This window comes from Colias croceus, chromosome Z, assembly GCF_905220415.1.
Source record: "Colias croceus chromosome Z, ilColCroc2.1".
Lineage (NCBI taxonomy): Eukaryota > Metazoa > Arthropoda > Insecta > Lepidoptera > Pieridae > Colias > Colias croceus.
This window is the reverse complement of record NC_059568.1, coordinates 9,594,329-9,614,546: the sequence shown is the minus strand read 5'-3', so window position 1 is coordinate 9,614,546 and position 20,218 is coordinate 9,594,329. Positions and strand designations below refer to the sequence as shown.

General features: G+C 33.0%; 2 protein-coding genes across 3 annotated transcripts in view; one reads left to right on the top strand and one right to left on the bottom strand.

The window, feature by feature from the left end:
- The window catches only part of LOC123705161, a 29,546-nt gene extending 24,327 nt beyond the window's left edge, over positions 1–5,219 (top strand). Inside the window, exons 5-9 of the mRNA XM_045653824.1 lie at positions 3,370–3,463; positions 3,539–3,632; positions 3,712–4,344; positions 4,430–4,611; positions 4,705–5,219. Coding sequence (XP_045509780.1) covers positions 3,370–3,463; positions 3,539–3,632; positions 3,712–4,344; positions 4,430–4,611; positions 4,705–4,878 — 1,177 coding nt within the window. The 3' untranslated portion in view covers positions 4,879–5,219. The remainder of the gene's footprint in view (positions 1–3,369; positions 3,464–3,538; positions 3,633–3,711; positions 4,345–4,429; positions 4,612–4,704) is intronic.
- The window catches only part of LOC123705159 (coiled-coil domain-containing protein AGAP005037), a 162,585-nt gene that overhangs the window by 58,817 nt on the left and 83,550 nt on the right, over positions 1–20,218 (bottom strand). Inside the window, exons 4-9 of one of the 2 annotated variants that reach the window (XM_045653822.1) lie at positions 11,710–11,852; positions 11,535–11,636; positions 10,964–11,129; positions 10,674–10,893; positions 5,577–5,727; positions 5,307–5,378 (exon numbers count right to left, since the gene is read on the bottom strand). In XM_045653822.1, the coding sequence (XP_045509778.1) occupies positions 5,307–5,378; positions 5,577–5,727; positions 10,674–10,893; positions 10,964–11,129; positions 11,535–11,636; positions 11,710–11,852 (854 nt within the window). The remainder of the gene's footprint in view (positions 1–5,306; positions 5,379–5,576; positions 5,728–10,673; positions 10,894–10,963; positions 11,130–11,534; positions 11,637–11,709; positions 11,853–20,218) is intronic. The other variant, XM_045653821.1, reaches the window with a different exon arrangement.

Sequence of the window (20,218 nt, the reverse complement as noted above, 5' to 3'; positions counted from 1 at the left end):
TTATTTTTGCTCATATGCTGTTTATTATGACCCATGCCAATCTTTTATAAGTTTTGCCTCTTGAGTCTTGCAATAGACTAATGAAAGAAATAACTAAGAAATAAACGTTCTTATTATTATTCTTATTTTATACGTCTTTATTATACGAACTGTATGTTACTATTGAGCTTCTAACTAGACTCACAAATCTATTATACTATTTATTCTCTATTATCTATTGTTCCGCCAACAGAAGCGTATCTCTCTTACACATACTTACTGCACCGCTTCCAAAGCCAAGGCAAGCTCCAATCCGGTGAAACCTCAAACATAATCAGCCTTACTTATACTTGAATTCAAATTCAGAGTTATACAAATATATTTCAACAATTGTGACTTCCAAAATGAAAATTACGTTAATTATTACGTTACGAAAATAAGCAGTATTTTGGAAAGTGATTTACAAAATGTCAGATTTTTGTACATTACATATCATATCTCTAATATATAATATAATAGTAAGGCTGTTTATGATTTTACAGCTTCCTGTGGCTTCTTGTGTAATAAAATAAAATAAAAGTAAATAACGTAATAACCCCTCTATATCGTGTAAGTAGAATTTCGCAGTGCTTTTACTTGTTTGATGTCGCCAAGCTAGCAAAGTCAAAGCGATTTTAACCAAAATGATATCTATACTCTATAGCCAACATTTAGCATATAATTGATTTATATCAAATTAAAAAAAAAATTACTAACTTTAATAATTAATATTCGCTGAAGCAGGTGCGTTGTACAAACATTGTTTTTATTGCCATGTTATTTTATGATACACCATGCAGCACTATAAAACGTCATATAATTGTGAAACAAACCATTTCATCAACATCATTTATGCAATATTGTAATAATAATCTAAATTTAATAAAAAAAATTTTAGTTTTATTACTTTTAATAATAGTGATCGTTTATAGAAAATAAATATTAAAAAGAGTAAATAAAAATAAGCAACGAAATGTACACGGTGTGCGTTCTTCAATTTCTCGAAGCTTTATAATCTCGCAAGATATAGTTTAAAAACTTCCTTTCCTTCATAAAAATTCTTCCTAAGCCTTCATTAAAATTCAGTGACATCATGTAACTATTTAGAAATTTGTGAATCGAAATGTTATGCCCTGATTTTTTATCGATGTTTTTTTGGCTATTTGAAAATTAAATCACCCACAAAAAACTGTTAAAAACAAATAATAATGAAAATAAAAAGGGATTAATAAATTCAAAAAGCCCTTGTTAATTTAAGCCTTTATATGCTTTTAATTAACATTATAATGATTAATCTAAATGCTCTTCGCAATAACCAAGTAAAAGCATAGAGAAGATGGAATATGAACTGCTTCTGGTATAAGCTTCGTAAAATTACTTGACTATTGTGAACAGCTGGCCGTAAATCTATAGAATTTATAACATTTTTAAAATTTGAAAAAAAAATACAATATTAACTGTACAATCTCGTAACGTTATTAAATTTTGAATATAATGTTAAATCTTTACCATTCAACTACAATAGAATTCGGAATAAAATTATCATGGTCAAAATTTTCACGGTTGATTAAATGCATTGGTTTTTTACGAACATAATACTTTATAACCGCCTAATAACTACTCTAGAACCTACTCTATGCTAATGACTAATTCTACTTTAAATTGCTAAATCATTGTCCGCTGGGTTCATCATTTGTCATTGGGTGGTCATTTACTGTGGAACTTTTGGCCGGTGACCTAAAATAAGGTTATCGTTATTATATGAACACACTATAACTATACAGTATAAATACAAAAGATGTAATAATGTGAACTGACCTTAACTGGGAATACTTAAGGGGTGATACTTTGTATCATAACAGGATCTTAATTGTAAATTAATATTTAGATATACACTCACAAAATATATGAATAATAAATGTAAATTATGAACTAGACGAGATCTTGATAGTTGCACGTTTATTTTTCAAGATCCACTTACCGTTTCCTCCTTATCGCCGGTTTCCGAACGAGCCTCTTATAAGGTCGCTTTATGCGGAAAGCACCCTGTCGGACTAGTCGGAATTCCTTAAATAATATAAATACATTATTTATCCTAATTCTTTACAAAAAATAAATAAGGAATCATTCCCTTTCTGTGCATTGAATATTTCTTTTAATTGCTATGCTTTTCCTGTTTGAATGTGGGTCAATGAAGTAAAAATCTCAGGGCAGACAGGGAAATTTTGTTGATAGACCGATATTAAGTTCAACTTACAGGCTACATTTTAGGAAAAAGGACATATATTAAAACTATAATTTTTAAAGGAGGTTATCCATATATGTAACCAGGAAAAAAAAATCATATTTGAAGTATCCAACCATTCAAGAACATCCAATACTATAACACCAATATCTATTATTTCCATACGTTATAAATGCTGCTCTTATAAGTTCCTAAATCAGTTGGTAGTCCATATACACAGGTGGAATTACTTCCATACTCTTAAAATAATCTGGTTAGGATGTTGAATTGTTTAATGAAATATTTTAATAGAAGTAAATACTATATCGCTAGGAATATTGTTCAATATACACCATAATACAGATGACCGATAAAGAAACAAAATAGCGTTCCTCTAAACAACCCGTCTGGACGTTAGAATTACAAATTTCAAACGATAAAAGGCACGTTCAGTACACGCCACATAAACCGCAAACGATCCATCTAATGCAACTTCGAAGTAGAGCGATCCTTATTCCTCCAATATTGTTATTAGATTAGAAAAATTAACGAAGACATTCTGATGAACAACGGCAATATTAATAATGATTTAATAAACCAATACCCTCTTTGATAAAGGATAAAATTACCTTCTAACATTCCAATTAAAAATTGAGAATTTAAATAAAAAAAACATCTTAAGAAACTTCCCTGTGACGTTGATTAGTCAGCGATGCTAATTAAAAACAAGTCCGTGAAAAAAATACAAGAAAACTTCTTACTTGTCCATTAAATTAATCTCATTAAAGGAGGAATATCCCAACGTTCACTATGGATACCGTTATCGATATGTTTAATGTTTATTTAAAGCGTGAGTCCTGAGTACAAAGTATCTTAAAAGAATTTAAACTACCTCTATTAGTCATTTCGGTTGTTATTTTTACCTAGAATCGAAGTATCGTGATCCATTCCTTCCTTTGAGTATCTAAATTAATTATGGTGCTGGATTCATATAATTCAAACTTTTTGATTTCCGATCTTGAATAAAATTAATGATGGCGATAATCCCTTTAGCTATCCTTAGACCAAATAATTTTCATCTGTTTGTTTTGTGGATTTAAATCTAATTTACATAACTATGATTGCAGATGGTATCACAGCTGTCAATCTTGGAACGGAAAGACTGGTGAATGGCAAATATGGATTAACGCAGAGCGAGTTGGCAGAGGATTCCATAATAGGGTAAGATTCAAATAAAAGTCCACGATTGTGGGATATTTTTTGATCCAAAATAATAATACAATTTATTTTTAACAGCTCGTCGGTCACGTCATAAAGGGAGGAGGTACTGTAATAAGTGGTCAAGAGCAATCATTACTGTACAAAGACGACGCTTTGGATGCAGTTAAAAGTAAGCACAACAATATGAAATATAAAATCACTTAAAGAGTTAATATAATATGCTACTATAATTTGTGTTTATTTTATAGATCAAGTCGGACTTATCGGAGAGATTACGATGCTGCAGTTGTATCATGTAGCACTGACTGCTGGTAAAGCTCACAGAGATCATAAACACCATCATGCGCATCATTTCAAACACGATGGTTCTTTAGTAGAGGTATCTACGGAAGCTGTTACAGAACCTCCACCACCACAACCTACACCTATTGGTAACGGACACTTCCTTATTGGAGGACAGTTACAGAAACCTTCACAGATTAATCTTGCAAGACCAGATCAACAAAATATGGTTCCTTTACCATTAGCCAACGGCCTACAATTACAACAAGATTATGCCAATGGACTCCTGGCCCGTCCAGTCTCGTCCGATCAACTACTAAATAGTGTTCAACAAATTCCATCAAACCATATCGGTGGCAACGTTGCCCCATCTCAACTACCATTACTTGGACTATCATTCTCTGGTCAACGATACCCAAACAGGCCACTAGGACCAAATAAAGGAACATCAGTTGTACTATCAAGTTCTCTATTGAACCCGGCAAATGTTCAATACATTGATGATACCGGATCACATAATTTGTACAAGAGGGATTCCTATAAACGTGATAAGCGTGACAATCCTGAGAAAGAACTTGAAGTTGAAGAAAGAAGTTCAGGTACCGTATTACATATAATGTATTATATTTGTGAGTCATTGCAAGGTATGGTAAATTCAAATATTTTATAATTAATATTTTTCAGGCAAGAAAGATAAGCGTGGACTTGTGGCACTATCGGACGGATCGATAGTAGATGAAGCCTTACTTAGTACTGATCTTATCGACGATAACAAAGAAGACGAAGCTCTGTTCCAGCAATCACTACTAAACGGATTAGCTGGTGTCGTTGGAAATTTACCAGTGCAAAACTTACAAAAGCAGACTGTAAGTACATGATACATTATACACGTGGGAATACGGACATATGGAGTAATAACGACAATTAAAAATAATTTCACTTTATTAATTATTTTCTAGGTGGATGATAGGGAGCCAGCAGAAGCTGAAGTAAAAGCCGTTATGAAAGTTTGTAGCGGATGCACTACTGAACCATTTAAGAAAGTATTAGTGCTTTCTTGGAGATCAACACCAAAAAAATTACACAGTGGAGCCCATTACTACAAAGGACTACCAATTTGTAAGGCATTTTAAACTTACTGCTGAGACATTGGGTACAAAACAATAATATACTTGTTATGTTGCTAGACAATAAGAATAACATATCAAATCTAAATTGTTTGAAATCAGTGATTGTCCAGGTAGATTAATGACTATTCCTTTCTAAACAATATATTTAGTCTTAACGATCAATATGATATAAGTAACCTTTCTAGATAGATAACTTGCCATTGTATTCAATTGTAATTATTTATTGCAGTACTAGACTAATTTTGTACATTCTTATTTTTATTATGGGTAGTTACTAGTTATCTACTCAAATTGTAGATTAATTAAACTAAGATACTTTAACATTGAATAAATACTAAGAAATATTATTTGTGTCTCATTTAGTAGCATGTATCCCAACGCTTATTAATGTTATATGTATTAAATAAGTATCGTTTAGTTTTTCACTCTACCTTGCTCTTGTGAACATGTTGTGATAGATGATCAGAGTCAATCTCTGGTTCACTAAAGTAAGTGTTTTGGTCCTAAAACAATTAATTTGTGTGAATTTTTCACTACGTCTAATAATTTCAATATAAATTACACGCAAATATAGTATATTGGTTTTCTGAAAATGTATCAATTATATAGCAATGTATGGAGGAATTAGAGCAATTTGAACATTTATTAAGATTAAACAGATTAATGATTTGGATTATTTAACTCCTTATGCTAAAACTTACCTCGAGGTTGGCAGTCGACGAGCTGGTTGCTGCCAGGGCCGGCAGCCTTACCGAACCCACACCAAGGGCTCCAGGGAACACTCCACCGTTTAAATCTTTGGATTCAAAAAGACGAAGCACGGATCGGTCGCGTATGTCTCGGAGATGGGCACTGAACAATCCAACAATAGTTTAATCACAGGGAAGTAAATAAACCAAATTTATGAAATGAATTTTAGCCTAAAGAAACCACCTAAATTTATTTTTAGTTCCATTGTTACGTCCGAATGGACAGTTTAGAAATGCATGTCAACAGAAAATATTGAAAAAAGGCATGGAGAAGAAGGGGGGGGGGAGTTGACACCATTGAGTAATATAGTGAAATTACGATTATTACGATAGCAAATTTTCCAAATAATGTCATGTCCAAAAATAAGGTTAATTTTTTGTGATAATCGGCCTATTGGAGTTTATTCACGAAAGTGGCAAGAATTGGCAGAGCCAATAAAATGGTGAGGATAGAGGAAGAATGTTATGTCGAATTCTAATTCTGAACGCACGATGACGGCTCTCCAGACTCCAACATATCTTCTGAATGAGGATCATAGGACTATTTTATGTACTTTCTAATGCTCAAAAATTTAATGAAAGATGCAATTGAATGCGTGAAAATGAGTTCAGTGGTGCTTTAGTGGTGAAGATAGTTGGGGGTTTCTGACGAAGTGAGCAAGAGAGAGAAAAAGTAATTCTTTATTCAATTTATCTGCGTACTTGAATAACATCTCCACTGCTCGAACCGACATGTCGAAGAATGAAAAGTTCAACGACAATTAACATCAGCCAAACCACACTTGTCCAGCGTGGTGGATCGTAATCCAGGCCCGTAACCTCATAGGAGTCTCGCGTTCCCTTTATGGGTTGATGATGATGATGATGCTTAATAAATGCTCGCGATAATTCAGCTCGAAATACCAGAGAAGTATAAGATGATGAGTCTGTGCCTGCCATCAGTCTGTACCTCAATTTAATAGAGGCTATTTGGGATTGGATATAACGAAGAGTTAAGAATACACTTCACCTGTGCCTAATAAGATATAGCTCGTAAACGTGCTCAAGTCTAGGTGGGAACAAATTGCTCAAGACACTGTGAAAAATTTAGTTTAACTACGCCTTCCTAGTTTCAAGGGTGTATTCGGAAGCAATAAAGGGCAAATAAACACACTACTGAAGATAGGAATAAAAGAGAAAAATAAGAAACGTATTTTAATAAAAAAAAATATTTCCATTGTATTTTTGTAATACATCGAATACTTTCACGCAAACTAGTTTTTTTTTTTTTGTTTTTTTAATAAAATGTAATTAAGTAACTCTTATTTATATTAATAAACTTCAAACCAAATTCATGAAATGTTGAAAAACACGGTGATTTTTTTGAGCAAATATTTTGCATCAAATTTTTTTGTGTCGAAATATTTCCCTAAACCACCTTCACCTTCATGCGTTTTGACTTGTACAAAATATAATGGTGCAAGATTGTAACTGCTTCAATCGACACTAAGTGCGGTCTTACCAACTTTGCGAACCGCCAAAGGCGAAAATTTTTGACAAAGGGAAATTTCTAAAACGGAATTGTAGGTCTGAACACACTCTACAAGTATCGCTTTTGCACCTACAAAAAAACGAAATAGCAAAAAATGTTACGACAAAATAGATGCATATGACCCAAATTGTTGAGAGTAAAAAAGAAACTGAAAGAATCCCATCTACGTTTTTCGTATCGCAATAGAAAATTTTCTTGTGTCTATTAAAAAAAAAAAACTAAATTTTATCTTCTGATCAAGATGACGGAAAACGCTTATCAGAAACCTTGGTCTACCATAGGAACGTAAGCTTTTCTAGGAAATAGGAATCCTCCACATAATACATATCTACAATTCTGCTAATTCGATTCACATGCATTTCCAACAGACTGGACTAGTTCCATTTTCTTACTAAACGCGATTTAGTCTTGTACCTAATTCTGTAACCACTTCTAATACCTTCTATAATCGAGGAATTTAGATTCGTGTAAGAATTAAATTTATTTATTATTATTAATAGATTTTTCAGTATGATAATAGATATTTGGGATTGGATATACAACGTGATTTTTTTGAGCAAATATTTTGCATCAAATTATGAAAGTAGAGCTTGGTTTGAATCCAACTCTAGCGCATAGATTTAAACGCTTTAACTTCTACAGATTAAATACGTCACAAGCAAGCTCTAATAACATAGAAGATGACGTTAAGTCATGAAAATATAATCCTTATTACCAATAATTACAATATGTATGTATGTAAAATGAAAACCTAAAAAAATAATGTCAGATAACTAAATCCGAAAAAAATCTTTTATGCGCACTCAATTCTCAGTATTTCTGATGGCCATTAATTAGTATTCTGAATAAACTTAGTGCATACGAGTATTCCGAAAAACGAGAAAAATAATCAAATTTTATTTTATCAATACGCAGACAAAATATTTAATATTCCTAGAAAATTTCAGAAAAATTGTATTACCTTTGAATATCATTGTGAGTTTTTTATTGTATAATAATTACTGCGAATCGAACTATTTTGGAAATGTACCCATTTATCCTTTGATCACAGTAATGCGTTTGGCAATACGGTAATGGGCAATCAACATGTATGTTTTCATTAAATTATGTGACAGCCTGCGGCTCATTCTGATATGTTTGAGAAACAATTATATGTCCAATATGGTCAAGAGCAATTAATATGCTTGTTTATAAACGTTTACATGTATTTATAATTGACAAATAAATAATTATATCTATCAAAATACCGCTATATTATGAGCAATGAAAATGTAGGCCGTGCGGGAATTGTATCTATTAATAGATATATGTAAACATGAGTTTTTATTAGTTTATATATATTTTTAGGACATTATTGAAATATGCTGATTAAGAATCCATCGAACCAATGAGTAATATCTTATACAATGAAATTATATTTCTACGTTTAAATAATATGTAGAAGTTTCAAGTTTAATTATAAATGATTGGAGGAAAACTAGAATCTCAGGATAGCCGCCTTCTCGATGGGTTTAAAGCTCTTCGATACGGGTATTATGCCGGCAATTTAAGATTGTTCTTCGCCCACGTTAAGGCACCCACTACGTCATACAAATGCTTTTATCTTAAGCTCCTTCTTTCTTACTTCGTACGATTAGGGTTAGGTACTTTAAAAAATACTATTTTGTTCGACCAATCTTTGGGATTCAATTATACGCATTCGTTGAAACAAATTCAGGTTATGATTGTGAACAGTTACGCATATTAAGTAGCTACGAATATTTAATTGAGATTTCTTTAATTTATTCTCTTCTGTTATTATCAAAACATACCTACATGTTTACATAATTGAGCCATAATTTCATGGATAATAATAACTTCACGTGGGTGTATAAGATTGGAAAATTTTCCATACCCGTATAATCCAATGTTTTATATTAAAATTGTATACCCGAAACATGGGATGCGCGCTGCGATATTCGCCTTAACAATACGTATGAATTACTGCCAGTGATTTTCCGTAAATACGGTTGTTACTTTGTAAAGTTAAATTAATCGAGATAATACTAAGGAATTGAATGTAGATCTCCGTTTTATGGTCTGAATATTCGATTTCAAATTGTGAAGCAAAAACGTCTTAGTTGCAAATGCCCATCTTATTGTGCATTAATTGTTGATAATATAAACTAGATGAGAAATAATTTCAGATGTTCTTGAGCCCTGTAGTAGTTCTGTAGCCCGGTTTGCTGCAAATATTTTATTGTTGTATGTTTTTTTTATGGGTTTAAAGTTTATTTCTTGGGAATATAGAGATTCTTGATATTTTGTAGCGGTCGATCGGTTTGTCTTGTATCAATATTATCTTACATTCGTATAATGCTGGTACGTCATTACTCATTATATATTAAAAATGTATATGAAGATATTAGATTGTGCATATAATAGCTGTACATATATGCAATTTTATTATATTATTTAGCATCACATTATAGTTATAAGACGGCATTTATTTCATGATTTTATTTAATAATAAAATCATTAAATAAACTCATCCACCACAGTGCGGGTATACTTACACGAGATTCAGCTGAACCGATTTTGATAAAATTTTCAAAACATATGTATAACTAGATTTACATATGACTAGACTTATGTGGGTTTTTGCTGGACCAATTTTGATGAATTTTTTCCTGGTGAGTGATGATGGCGTCACATACAAAATCTTGTACCTATTTAGGAGATATCTGCCATCTTTAAAGATACGTATGAAAATTCTTGCTACGTTTTCAATCTTTAAGATGCAGAATTGTTATTTTATACTACATAAATACTTAATAATAATATGATACTTACGGACACCGTTCATCGTGTTCGTGGATTATGTTTTTCCGCATTTTCGCGTTTTTAAGCAGGTTCTGAGGTCAAAATTCAATTTATTTAGAAAAATTTATTTTTAAGCGAATTTAAATATAACTTTAAAATGTAACGAGATTTTAACAAATGACAAATATAAAATACTTATAAATATATATTTTTTTTCTCACCACACGAAAGATTTCTAACAATTATTAGGTATAACGATAGAATACATGAAAATTTGAATAAAAACGTCAGAACTTGCCTGTATCGACACTTCCCGCGTTCTCCCTATTCGTATGGAAGGGGCTGTAGCACGATATGTACTGAGTTTATAGTGTGCCGGGGACGAACCAGCTAACGCGCAAGGCCGGTAACGCCCCTAAGTGACACTCTCTGTCTTCCATCAAAATAAAACTTAACAAAACTAGTATTTATGAAGCGCTGAACAATCGTTCTAAAGTTTTGCGACAATCTATTGTCCTATGACTCCTAATATTAGCTGCTCGAGCGAACATTTCACAGTGCGAATAGAGTTGAAAGTCACGTGATAACTTTCGTGAGGATAATTTGCTATTCCGTATTCTTATCTAACTTTTTATCTATTATGATGTCTTTCGAAAAACGTTTAATTGAAACGGAACGCCAATAGGTTTTTATTTACCGTCTCCGACCTTACTTACCGCATGTCTTCCAGCTCGTAAAACATGTCCTTCGACCCGTCATGAATGTAAATTTTCACGAGCGGGCTGTCCAGATAGTCCATTGTGAGCTGCTTGGGGAAGCTACGAACGAAGAGTGCCTTTACCGTATCGAGAGAAGTGATTTCGTTTGGGAGCAAAGCGCGTTTTGTCTCATTTCGGTATTGTAGGAATACGAGGCCTGCGGACAAAAACATTGTATCTTTATACTGACATTGACCGAAAGTAAAGATTTAAGTATTAATTTTTGTGTCGCTCGGTGTATTACTCACCTAGAGGTCTTTCGAGCGTTTTGCTGGGTGTTCTCACAACCGGTAGAGAAGACCGTTGCTTGCCTCCTCGCCGGAACCCTGTAGACGATGTTTCCACCTCAGACATAACTCCCGGGTCATCGTCGTAGAAGAACGTTTGCGGTAAATAGCCGCGGGGCAGTGGAGGCTACAAGATATTCGCGTGTTAATACTCAATGACACCTAGTTTCAGAAATTTTATTCTATTGAGTACTGTAACATAAAATATATAAATGTTATCCGAAAAGCTTGTTCTATTTGTTAGTAAGAAAAGCTACGTGTTAAAACCAAGCCAAGGAACTAATTGTGTTTTAGATTAAATAAAAACAAGCTTGATTAGAACTAATTCATTACGTAATAGATCCTCCAACTATTAGTCGTATACCTACCTAAAGTACCTAAAGGTTATTGAAGTTTTAACACCTATTTAAACTCCCATATAATATCTAAAATACCTAGGTATTAGAATAAAAATATATTTAGTTAGTAATTAGTATATCCACTGGCTAAACTCTGCAAACCGCACACCCTAATTTACGGCAACACCTTTTACCTTTCTAAAACGCGGATCTAAAGACCGATTTCGTCTCGAGTCATAATCTTTAACGACGGTCGCGTATTCTGGAAGATTAGGCGCCTGCGCAGGTTGATACTGCTATACAAATGAAACACATTACTAAATTAACCGTCGAAAATGTTAAAAAGGTTTGATTTGTTCGGTCACTTACCTCAAGATCGCGATTAATTTCCAAAGCGTGGTGGGGGTGCAAGAACAGGTGGTTTCCGGCCAAGGTATGTCGTCGTGGATCGTCGCGCCGAGAGGATCGGTTACGAGAAGGCGCGCGCGTCGCCTCCCCGTCTGATAACCCTCCTAAAAAAAAGCTACTTTGACAAAAATTCTTTCGGGAACACGAAGTGACATTCAAACCTACTTATATTCAAGCAAATATCACGGCTGCTAGGACTAAACTTTAATGATATTCATTTGTACAACAGTCAAATCAAACTATAACTTAACATCTTGTTTCATGCGTCAGGCTTTAGATAAAGCTACGAGAACTAGTTTAGAGACTAGTTCTAATTTTAGAATCAAGTTAATTATTTTAGCTTAAGACTAATATTTTATTACCTACCTTTAACTTTTTTCTTATACTCAAAAAGTTATCATAAAGTTATCTTTCTCATATCTCTCTATCTCTTACACTCATAAGTGTTACATACTCAAAAAGTTATCGATTAGGTACCTAAATGATTTAATTAAATAAAAGGGGTTGAGGGTCATGGATTATAACAAGCCATTTATATTTGTATTTTTATTTATTTATTCATTTTTTAATAGCTACACATAAAACACATTTACATAACAGTTTCACAATACAATATTTGTTTCTATATTAATTACATTTATAGCATTATATTGGTTTTAAATTTAAAAATAACAAATATCGATGGGTAAAACAATAAGTTTAGATATTGACAATCAATAACTCAAAAATTATTTGTGTTGAGTATTTTTTTGGAACAGCCACGCATCGGTCTCTGAAAGGGAGAAATATTGGTTCAAAAGTTTTTTTTATTAAGTATTTTACACTATAAAAATTTCAAAATGTTAAAAGCCACGCATCGAACAATGAAAAAGAAATAAAGAAACAGATTTGCCATCAATTAGTCGCAATAAAACATATTAAACGTATGTTGATCGTGTGTAGGCGCCGCTTCTGCCAGCTTGCTCGCCGCCGCAGCCAAGCTCGCCCGCCGCCGCCCAGCCTCAGCCGGCGGCGGGCTCAGCTCAAGCCACTCCGCGCAGTTACAAATACAACGTACACACTAAAAGCTTATCACTAACGCTTATACAAAATGCGGCGCCGTACAATTTACTATCTACTATGCTTGATTTTATATTGCCGAATAAGAAATATTTTTTTTTATTTGTTTAAATAAAAAATACGGAAAAAAATGTGTGGATACAAACAAGAAAATATTCGCAATATAACAATAAAAATGCCAAATCTATCAAATAGCACTGCAAAAGTTCCCACTGTCGCCATATAATGATATTAAAACATAATGTAGGTATGTATTTACTACGAGATATGTTATAAAATTATTCAGTAGTAATTTAACTGCTTCGAAAGTTATTACATAATTATTTACAATCGCTGTTTGGTTTTGTTTTAACAATTGAAAGTATCAAAAAAACTTCAAAATTCTAATAAATAACATACAAAGAAAGTTTTACAGTATTTCGAATCTATTAATTTATTTTCGCACTACAATGTTAAAAAATAGCCAGGATACATACTGTTAAAAATATTAATTTATTAAATTATGACATAGCCTACTCACAATCCACATCTTCTATGCAGATCCTGATGCCGGCCGCAGAAAATTCCCTGACGGGCGAGCTGAAGCACGAGCTGGCGGGCGAGCTTTCCACGGTCCTCATGCCTTCAGATGATATATCCGACAGGAATTCTCTTTCTTCCTCTTCCTGTACCTCATCATTCGGAGTATCCATGCAAAACACTCGCTGCGTTCCCGAAAAAATATATTTTTTTAGTTGCACAATTGTAGAAATAAACTTTTAAAAGTTTAATTACGACCGAATCTTACCCGAAACTGACTAACTAAATACTGTAAAATCTCCGACATGATTACTGATTACAAATTAGATTCCAATTATATTATATTCGATAAATCTCTAAATGTCGAGCGCGTTTACAAGTGAACCCTATGTGAGTCGAAGCCTGACTGGATGGAGCTCATCCGAAGACAGCTGAAGGCTCGACTGCTGAACTGCAAATATATGCACTTTTAATTGTCAGAGCGGTAAAGCCTCCGAATGGTTGACCTTGGTGAGCTGCGCCTGTGTGAGTCTTGTAACACAGAATAGAAATTTCTTTCCGGAATAGGGCCGAAAAATTTTTAAATGCCCTTTTTTTAACGAGAAATATTCTAAAAAAATATTTCTATTTTTTTATACATATTCCACTGCAAATTCAACAGCAATCCCTTGATATTTACTGAATTTTGCCATAAACCTAGTATTGAGTGTTTATTTTGGTTCCTCACGTTGGTAACATTGACATTGAAATTTGCAATATTATTGGTTAACCAGGTCGCACATGCGCCGAGGGACCCGATTCGCGCACACATTGACACACGCCCACGGCAACAGGTAGGGAAGTATAGATGTAGAGTTGACCTAGAACTACATTCAGAACTCATTCAAACAAGACGCGGGAAAGATTCACTTACAAAACTTCTTTGTAAAGTAGAAATGTATCAACAGGATTGCGCCAGGATAATTTTCGTGTGTGTATTAGTTCAATTAACCACTATAATCCTCGGAACATAAAGAATTTGGAACTACTTTTAAAAATGTTACTATATTTTGTCATAAAAAAATGAAATAAGACAATGACATCATGATATTAAAAATCATATATTTGAGAGGTAATTTTAGTTAATAATGAATGGTATTATGTAATAAAAAAAAATATGAGTAAGGAGTATTTTTCATTTATCCAATCTTAGTAAAATTTCCTACGGGCTTATTTCAATTAAGTAATTTATTAAATGCGTAAATACTACTAGGTAATACATAGTAAAAGAAGGAAGTAAAGAAAGTGATTGTCCATGTTTTTTCCCGCGCGTGTAACTACAGAGAACGGTGTGAAAAAGCTACTGCTAAAAATATCATGAAATACATATACTTCAGTTATACAACCTACTGTTATTTTAAGGTTATTTATGAACTTCAAGTTAATGAAAATAGCTGTCGATTTTTGCATCAAATAAGTGAATATTGTGAAACAAAAATAAACTATTTCCCTATATTAAGCCGCTTCACAAATTTAAACCGAAAAGCTTACGAATAAATACAATATATTATTTCAATATCCCGGAATAATTGATAAATTATGCTTTAGAAACCATATTAAAAAAATACTTTGCCTACTTCATTGTATTGAGCTTAATCATGTTATCATCGCTTAGCTTTTTATCCCTACGAACCGCAAAATATATTATTGACTTGATTGAAAAAGATGCCAAATTTGCAGATCAAAGTAAAGAAATAGTTGAAGAACATACTAAATATTGATAAACTACAAAAAAGCACATAATAATTCCAAAGACCAAAGAGAAAGATAGTCGTATAGTTCCATACAATGATAATAGATGAACTAATCTCGAAATGGTAAGAGCTTTTAAACAGCTTACGTAATATAAGGCGCAACAAGTGTTCGAGCGTTCGCAGTTGAACGACCCGTAATACAAATAAAACGAGCAACAGTTGGTTTGAAATCAGCTTTATACGTAACACTTACCGACTACCTTTTACTACCATTTTTCATACATGTATGTGGACAAATAATGTTTATAGTTCAATATTTTCCTCATTTCATTCAACGTAGAAGGTTCAGGCAACTCCTAACTGTGGCAAGATCCAATTTTCTTACAACTGGTATTATTGTGAATTTTAAATTCGGTCCTCCCAAAAGCCTCTTTCATGTTCATATGTTATCTACATTGGCAGTCGCCTTTGCGTCACTTTGTGACTTTTTATGTCAAACATGACTAGTTTAATCAAAAAATTTGTAAATTTTGAAATGCTATATTTTAAGAATTTCAGCTTTACAAAATGTCAACATCATTGTTCATTGGTGTTTTATATAAATATTCCGACATTGTGTATTCCATGATAAGCAATAATATGCATAAGTCTCTATAGAGTAATGTGTTTTTAAAGCTGCTTAAACTTTTATTGACTTTTCATCAGCTTATGATATTGTTAATTTTAGTTATTTGTACAGTTATTCTCATCGATATTAACCTGCGGTGACGATTACAGTCCAGTGGCTTTATGTTATTTTGTCCTGCTAATTTGATGTTTCGAAGAAAACCATGTTTAATACTTCATTAATATTCCTTCCTTCATATCTCCAAAAGTAGGAAAACGTTTGCATTCATAGGATAATACTTAAAATTATTAAGTATGCGTTATTATTTCTTACCAAATATAAACTTAGTTCTTCTTCATCTGTTTCTTTCAATTCTTATTATTTTTTAATTTATATTGGTGTATTTTATATGACACTTTAACTGTACTTTTTCTAATAGGTCTTTTGCAATACCTCAGTGTTATAGGTGGTTAATCTTACGAGTGCATATCTGGATAATTTTTTGTCTCCTGCTTACCAAACTCAACATTTAGAATATTTGTTAATCGAGCTATACATGTCTACTTCAAATAATGCATATGCAAATAAGACTGACCAACTTGTTAAATATAATTTCATAACTCTGGCAAGCTAGAATCCTATAGCCTTCCTAGAGATATTATGAAGTGTCAGAAAGTTAGGACCCGAGTAGCTACATAATTCCCTGTAATAGAACGTGCAATATGTTTTAAACAGACAATGCCGGGCTTAGTCATCTGCATAATCTCCGTCCCACAAAATGAACTGGGTTCTTGATTACAGGTATTAGCCTCGGTATAAATAGGCTTCTTGGTAATTTAGCGTTATCAATTGCAGTAAACGCTGAGCATCCATTATTGGCAGAGGCTCTTTTTTCTGCTAAAAAAATACTAATTATGCCCCGCGGTTTTACCTATTGCTATTGGTCTTAGGTGATTTTCTATTATATTTTTTTTGTTGATAGCTGAGGTGATAGTTACTGTGTAATAACGTCGTCAATTCGACTGTATTTTTTATTGTTCCATTTTTTGAAGTTTTATGAAATTCATAGAATATTTTGAATTGAAGATATTACATTGGTGTTGCATTGGTGCAATGAATTTATTGGTAACTGATAAATTATAAAATTTGCACCGCTACGATAGCCTCATTGAACTTGTTAATATTTCAGGCATTTTCAGAATACATTAAGACATTCCGCGCGGGGGTTTTCATGCTATTACAATGTTACTAATTAATTTGCACCTTTGATTATGTGACTCGCAATACTTTTAGTATTCGAATATATCTTAATATATATAAATCTCGTGTCACAATGTTTGTCCTCAATGGACTCCTAAACCACTCAACCGATTATAATAAAATTCGCACACCATGTGCAGTTCGATCCAACTTGAGAGATAGGATAGTTTAAACATGTAGGTACCACGGGCGAAGCCGGGGCGGACCACTAGTATATATATTTGTTTGATGGAGTGTTAAAATTTTTGAATAGGAGATAGCTTACATTAGAATTAATTAAGTTACGTTATTGCTCTAGAGCAGTTTTTCATTGAAGTAAATATTTTTTTAATCTAATGTAATTTTTCTTTTTGGTTGATTTTTTTTTCGATCCTCGTAAAGTATTAGAAGTAAATGGGCATATTCAAAAACATTTTTGATCACCTTTAATCAATTATTTATTAATTATGTGATTATGTGAAGCATTCAATGGGGGTGGGATTCGAGTAAAATCTCAGTAAATCTCACGTTGTGGAAGGAGGGAGGAGGGGTGTTCACGGAGTATATTCCTAATTTTTTTCTATAAGAACAGTTAAGCACACTGATAAACGAAGTAAAATTTGATTACTGAAACCATCATCATCATCATTATCAGCATATGCTGCGTAACTATACTATATTACTATACGTCCCCACTGCTGGGACACGGGCCTCCTATTAGGGTATTGAAAACAATTTAAGTGAATACATTTCGAGAGTACTTAATATTCTCAATTAGTCGTAAATAATGGCAAGTAGGTATTGTTTTCTTATAAAAATAGTACCAATACTACAAACTCACATTTAAGAAAAATCGATGATAGAAAAACAAAACACTTAAGTAAGCATCCTTCTTAAATATGAACTTGAAATGGTCATTCAGAAATATTATTAAGAATTCAAAAAGGAAAAATTTAATCTTATTAGAAAAAATCATAATTATATTTAAAAATATGTTTTCATTGCGTTGTATAAAGCTTCTCTTCTAAGATGCAATATTGGTCTAATTAAATAAATTAATTTATACTTTCCACTGAAAACCATCGTAATACGAATGAAATTTCAAGAAATGTCTGGAAAATTTAATAAATATTAAATTAATAAAGGTGTACATCTTGTATCAATACGATGGAAGTATTAGGGTCGCGATCGCTTTGCTTTTTACTCAATTATAGAAGAAGACCATTAAATTGAATAAATTCCGAAAACTTCAGGTATATAGACCACTTTTCGATCGCAATGGAGTTTATTCACGTATATTTCATACTAATATTCCTTTATAAAACCGAAAACAAAACTACTCAACATTAATCTTCAGACAAAAGATTCCATGAAACAAACTACGACCTGTATATTTACCGCGTTTAAATACATTGAAACAAGGCAAAAACCCCCGCGCGTGGAACGTCCAATTCAATTTTTACCGAATTTCAATTTGCAACAGAATCCTGTCAGTATCACGTCGTGTTGTATAGCAGATTTCCACGGTTCACCTGTCAGTGCAACAAGTAAGCTGTCGATATCGGCAACGGCACAATACACGGTTTAAATTCTACAGAGATATTTCCGAACAGGAGAAATGTAGTGAACGTATGTTCATTGTTGGCGTTTACGTACGTTTGGTCAAGGAAATCTTACGGAAAATCTTGGGTAGATTTCGGATAGATATGTATGTGTACGTTAGATGACGTAATCAATATACAGGATAATCCTTTTATAGGATTGTAGACATAATTTAAATTACAGAAGTTTTATTAAAATCATATCCAAGCTCTTGTCTTAAGATGCACATTATTATTTTCTGGTACGTAACACATGAACCTTTATCATAAGAAACATATTCAGAAATTAAGTATTACAAAATGAATAGAGCAGAGCAAACAATAGCGTTCATTTAATTGGTAATGGATTAATTAGTACAGGTTTCCAAAACATATACACAGGCTGTCGTGCCATAAAGGACCTAATCGTTTTGTGAACCACTCGGCCGGCTATTCCTAATTAATTGGACCCCATTATTCATATATCTACTGCACTGCAATGTCCATCAAAGCTTTGTATATGGCACAAACAAACATACACATACACATGTTACAGTGATTCCCAAAGCCTGTCTATGATTTCTCGACCGCACTGACATTCACGTCAGTATCAAAAGCTAGCGCAAAGGCCGATCTGTGTATTAGTTAGGGAGGCGAGGTACCTAAATGGCGTAATTCGACGGCGCCGTCGAGACTTATCAAAATCGAAAGATAAAATAATTTCAAAAAAAATCTTGAATGGTAAAAACCATTTTAGCGGTGGGTTTGGCGTGTACGGTTTTTCAAAAATGTTAAAAAATACAGTTACTTGGGCATTCTCGAGCGCGTCAGATATACATACTATGTATGCCCCAAGTGCCTCTGATAACAACGGTATCTGCCGGTTTGCGAGGTGGGGCTAGGCATATAAATTACTCAAAAATGCACAAAAAAAATTTACTCAGGTTTTCGGAAGTGGGCCCCAAGGAAGCCCCCTTAAAAAAACTGACGATTTCGGCGTGACGATATGTTACGATGAATTTTTGAAAATGAAAAAAAATAAGTATCTTTGAAATATTTGAGCGCGTCAGATTGTCATAAGGGAGGTTTAACTCGGTATCCTGAAAGCATATTTTCTTAATCTGATAAAAATGTTGGTGGGTTCTCTTAATCTGACCGAAAAAGGTTTTTGGGTTTCCTTTTTTTTAATCATCGTTATTTCATATCAATTTTTTTAACACCCTTTGTTTTCAAGATATACTCAAAAAACCGTGAGTTTAAGTTATTATGATGCTTCAAGTCAAAAAGTTTTAACTTTGGACAAAAATGTAAAGAAACTTTTTTTTGTAAAATAAAATTACCTTTTTTGTTTTTTTTTTGTCAAGGACTTATCGTCAGATTAGTTAAATTAAGTCTTAAAACACTAAAATCAACCCCCAATATCTTAATCTGACGCGCTCGAGTAATTCAGACTATCGATTTTATTTTTACTAATCTGATCGTCTATCCTAGGCGCGCGTCACTACATATAGAGCTAAATAGTAAACTGCCACGCTCGAGTATTACCGAAAATTCCCCTATTCGCCTCCCTATCTATATTGTTTAGAACATCGAAATGTATATCCTGATACCTGGGGTTTGATTCCACCCGACCTCGAGATTTTGAGCTCAATGAATACACGTGCAACAGAATTTAACGGGAATGGTGCAAAATATACAAACTTCAATAGGCTTTGGCAATAGTTTCATATCTT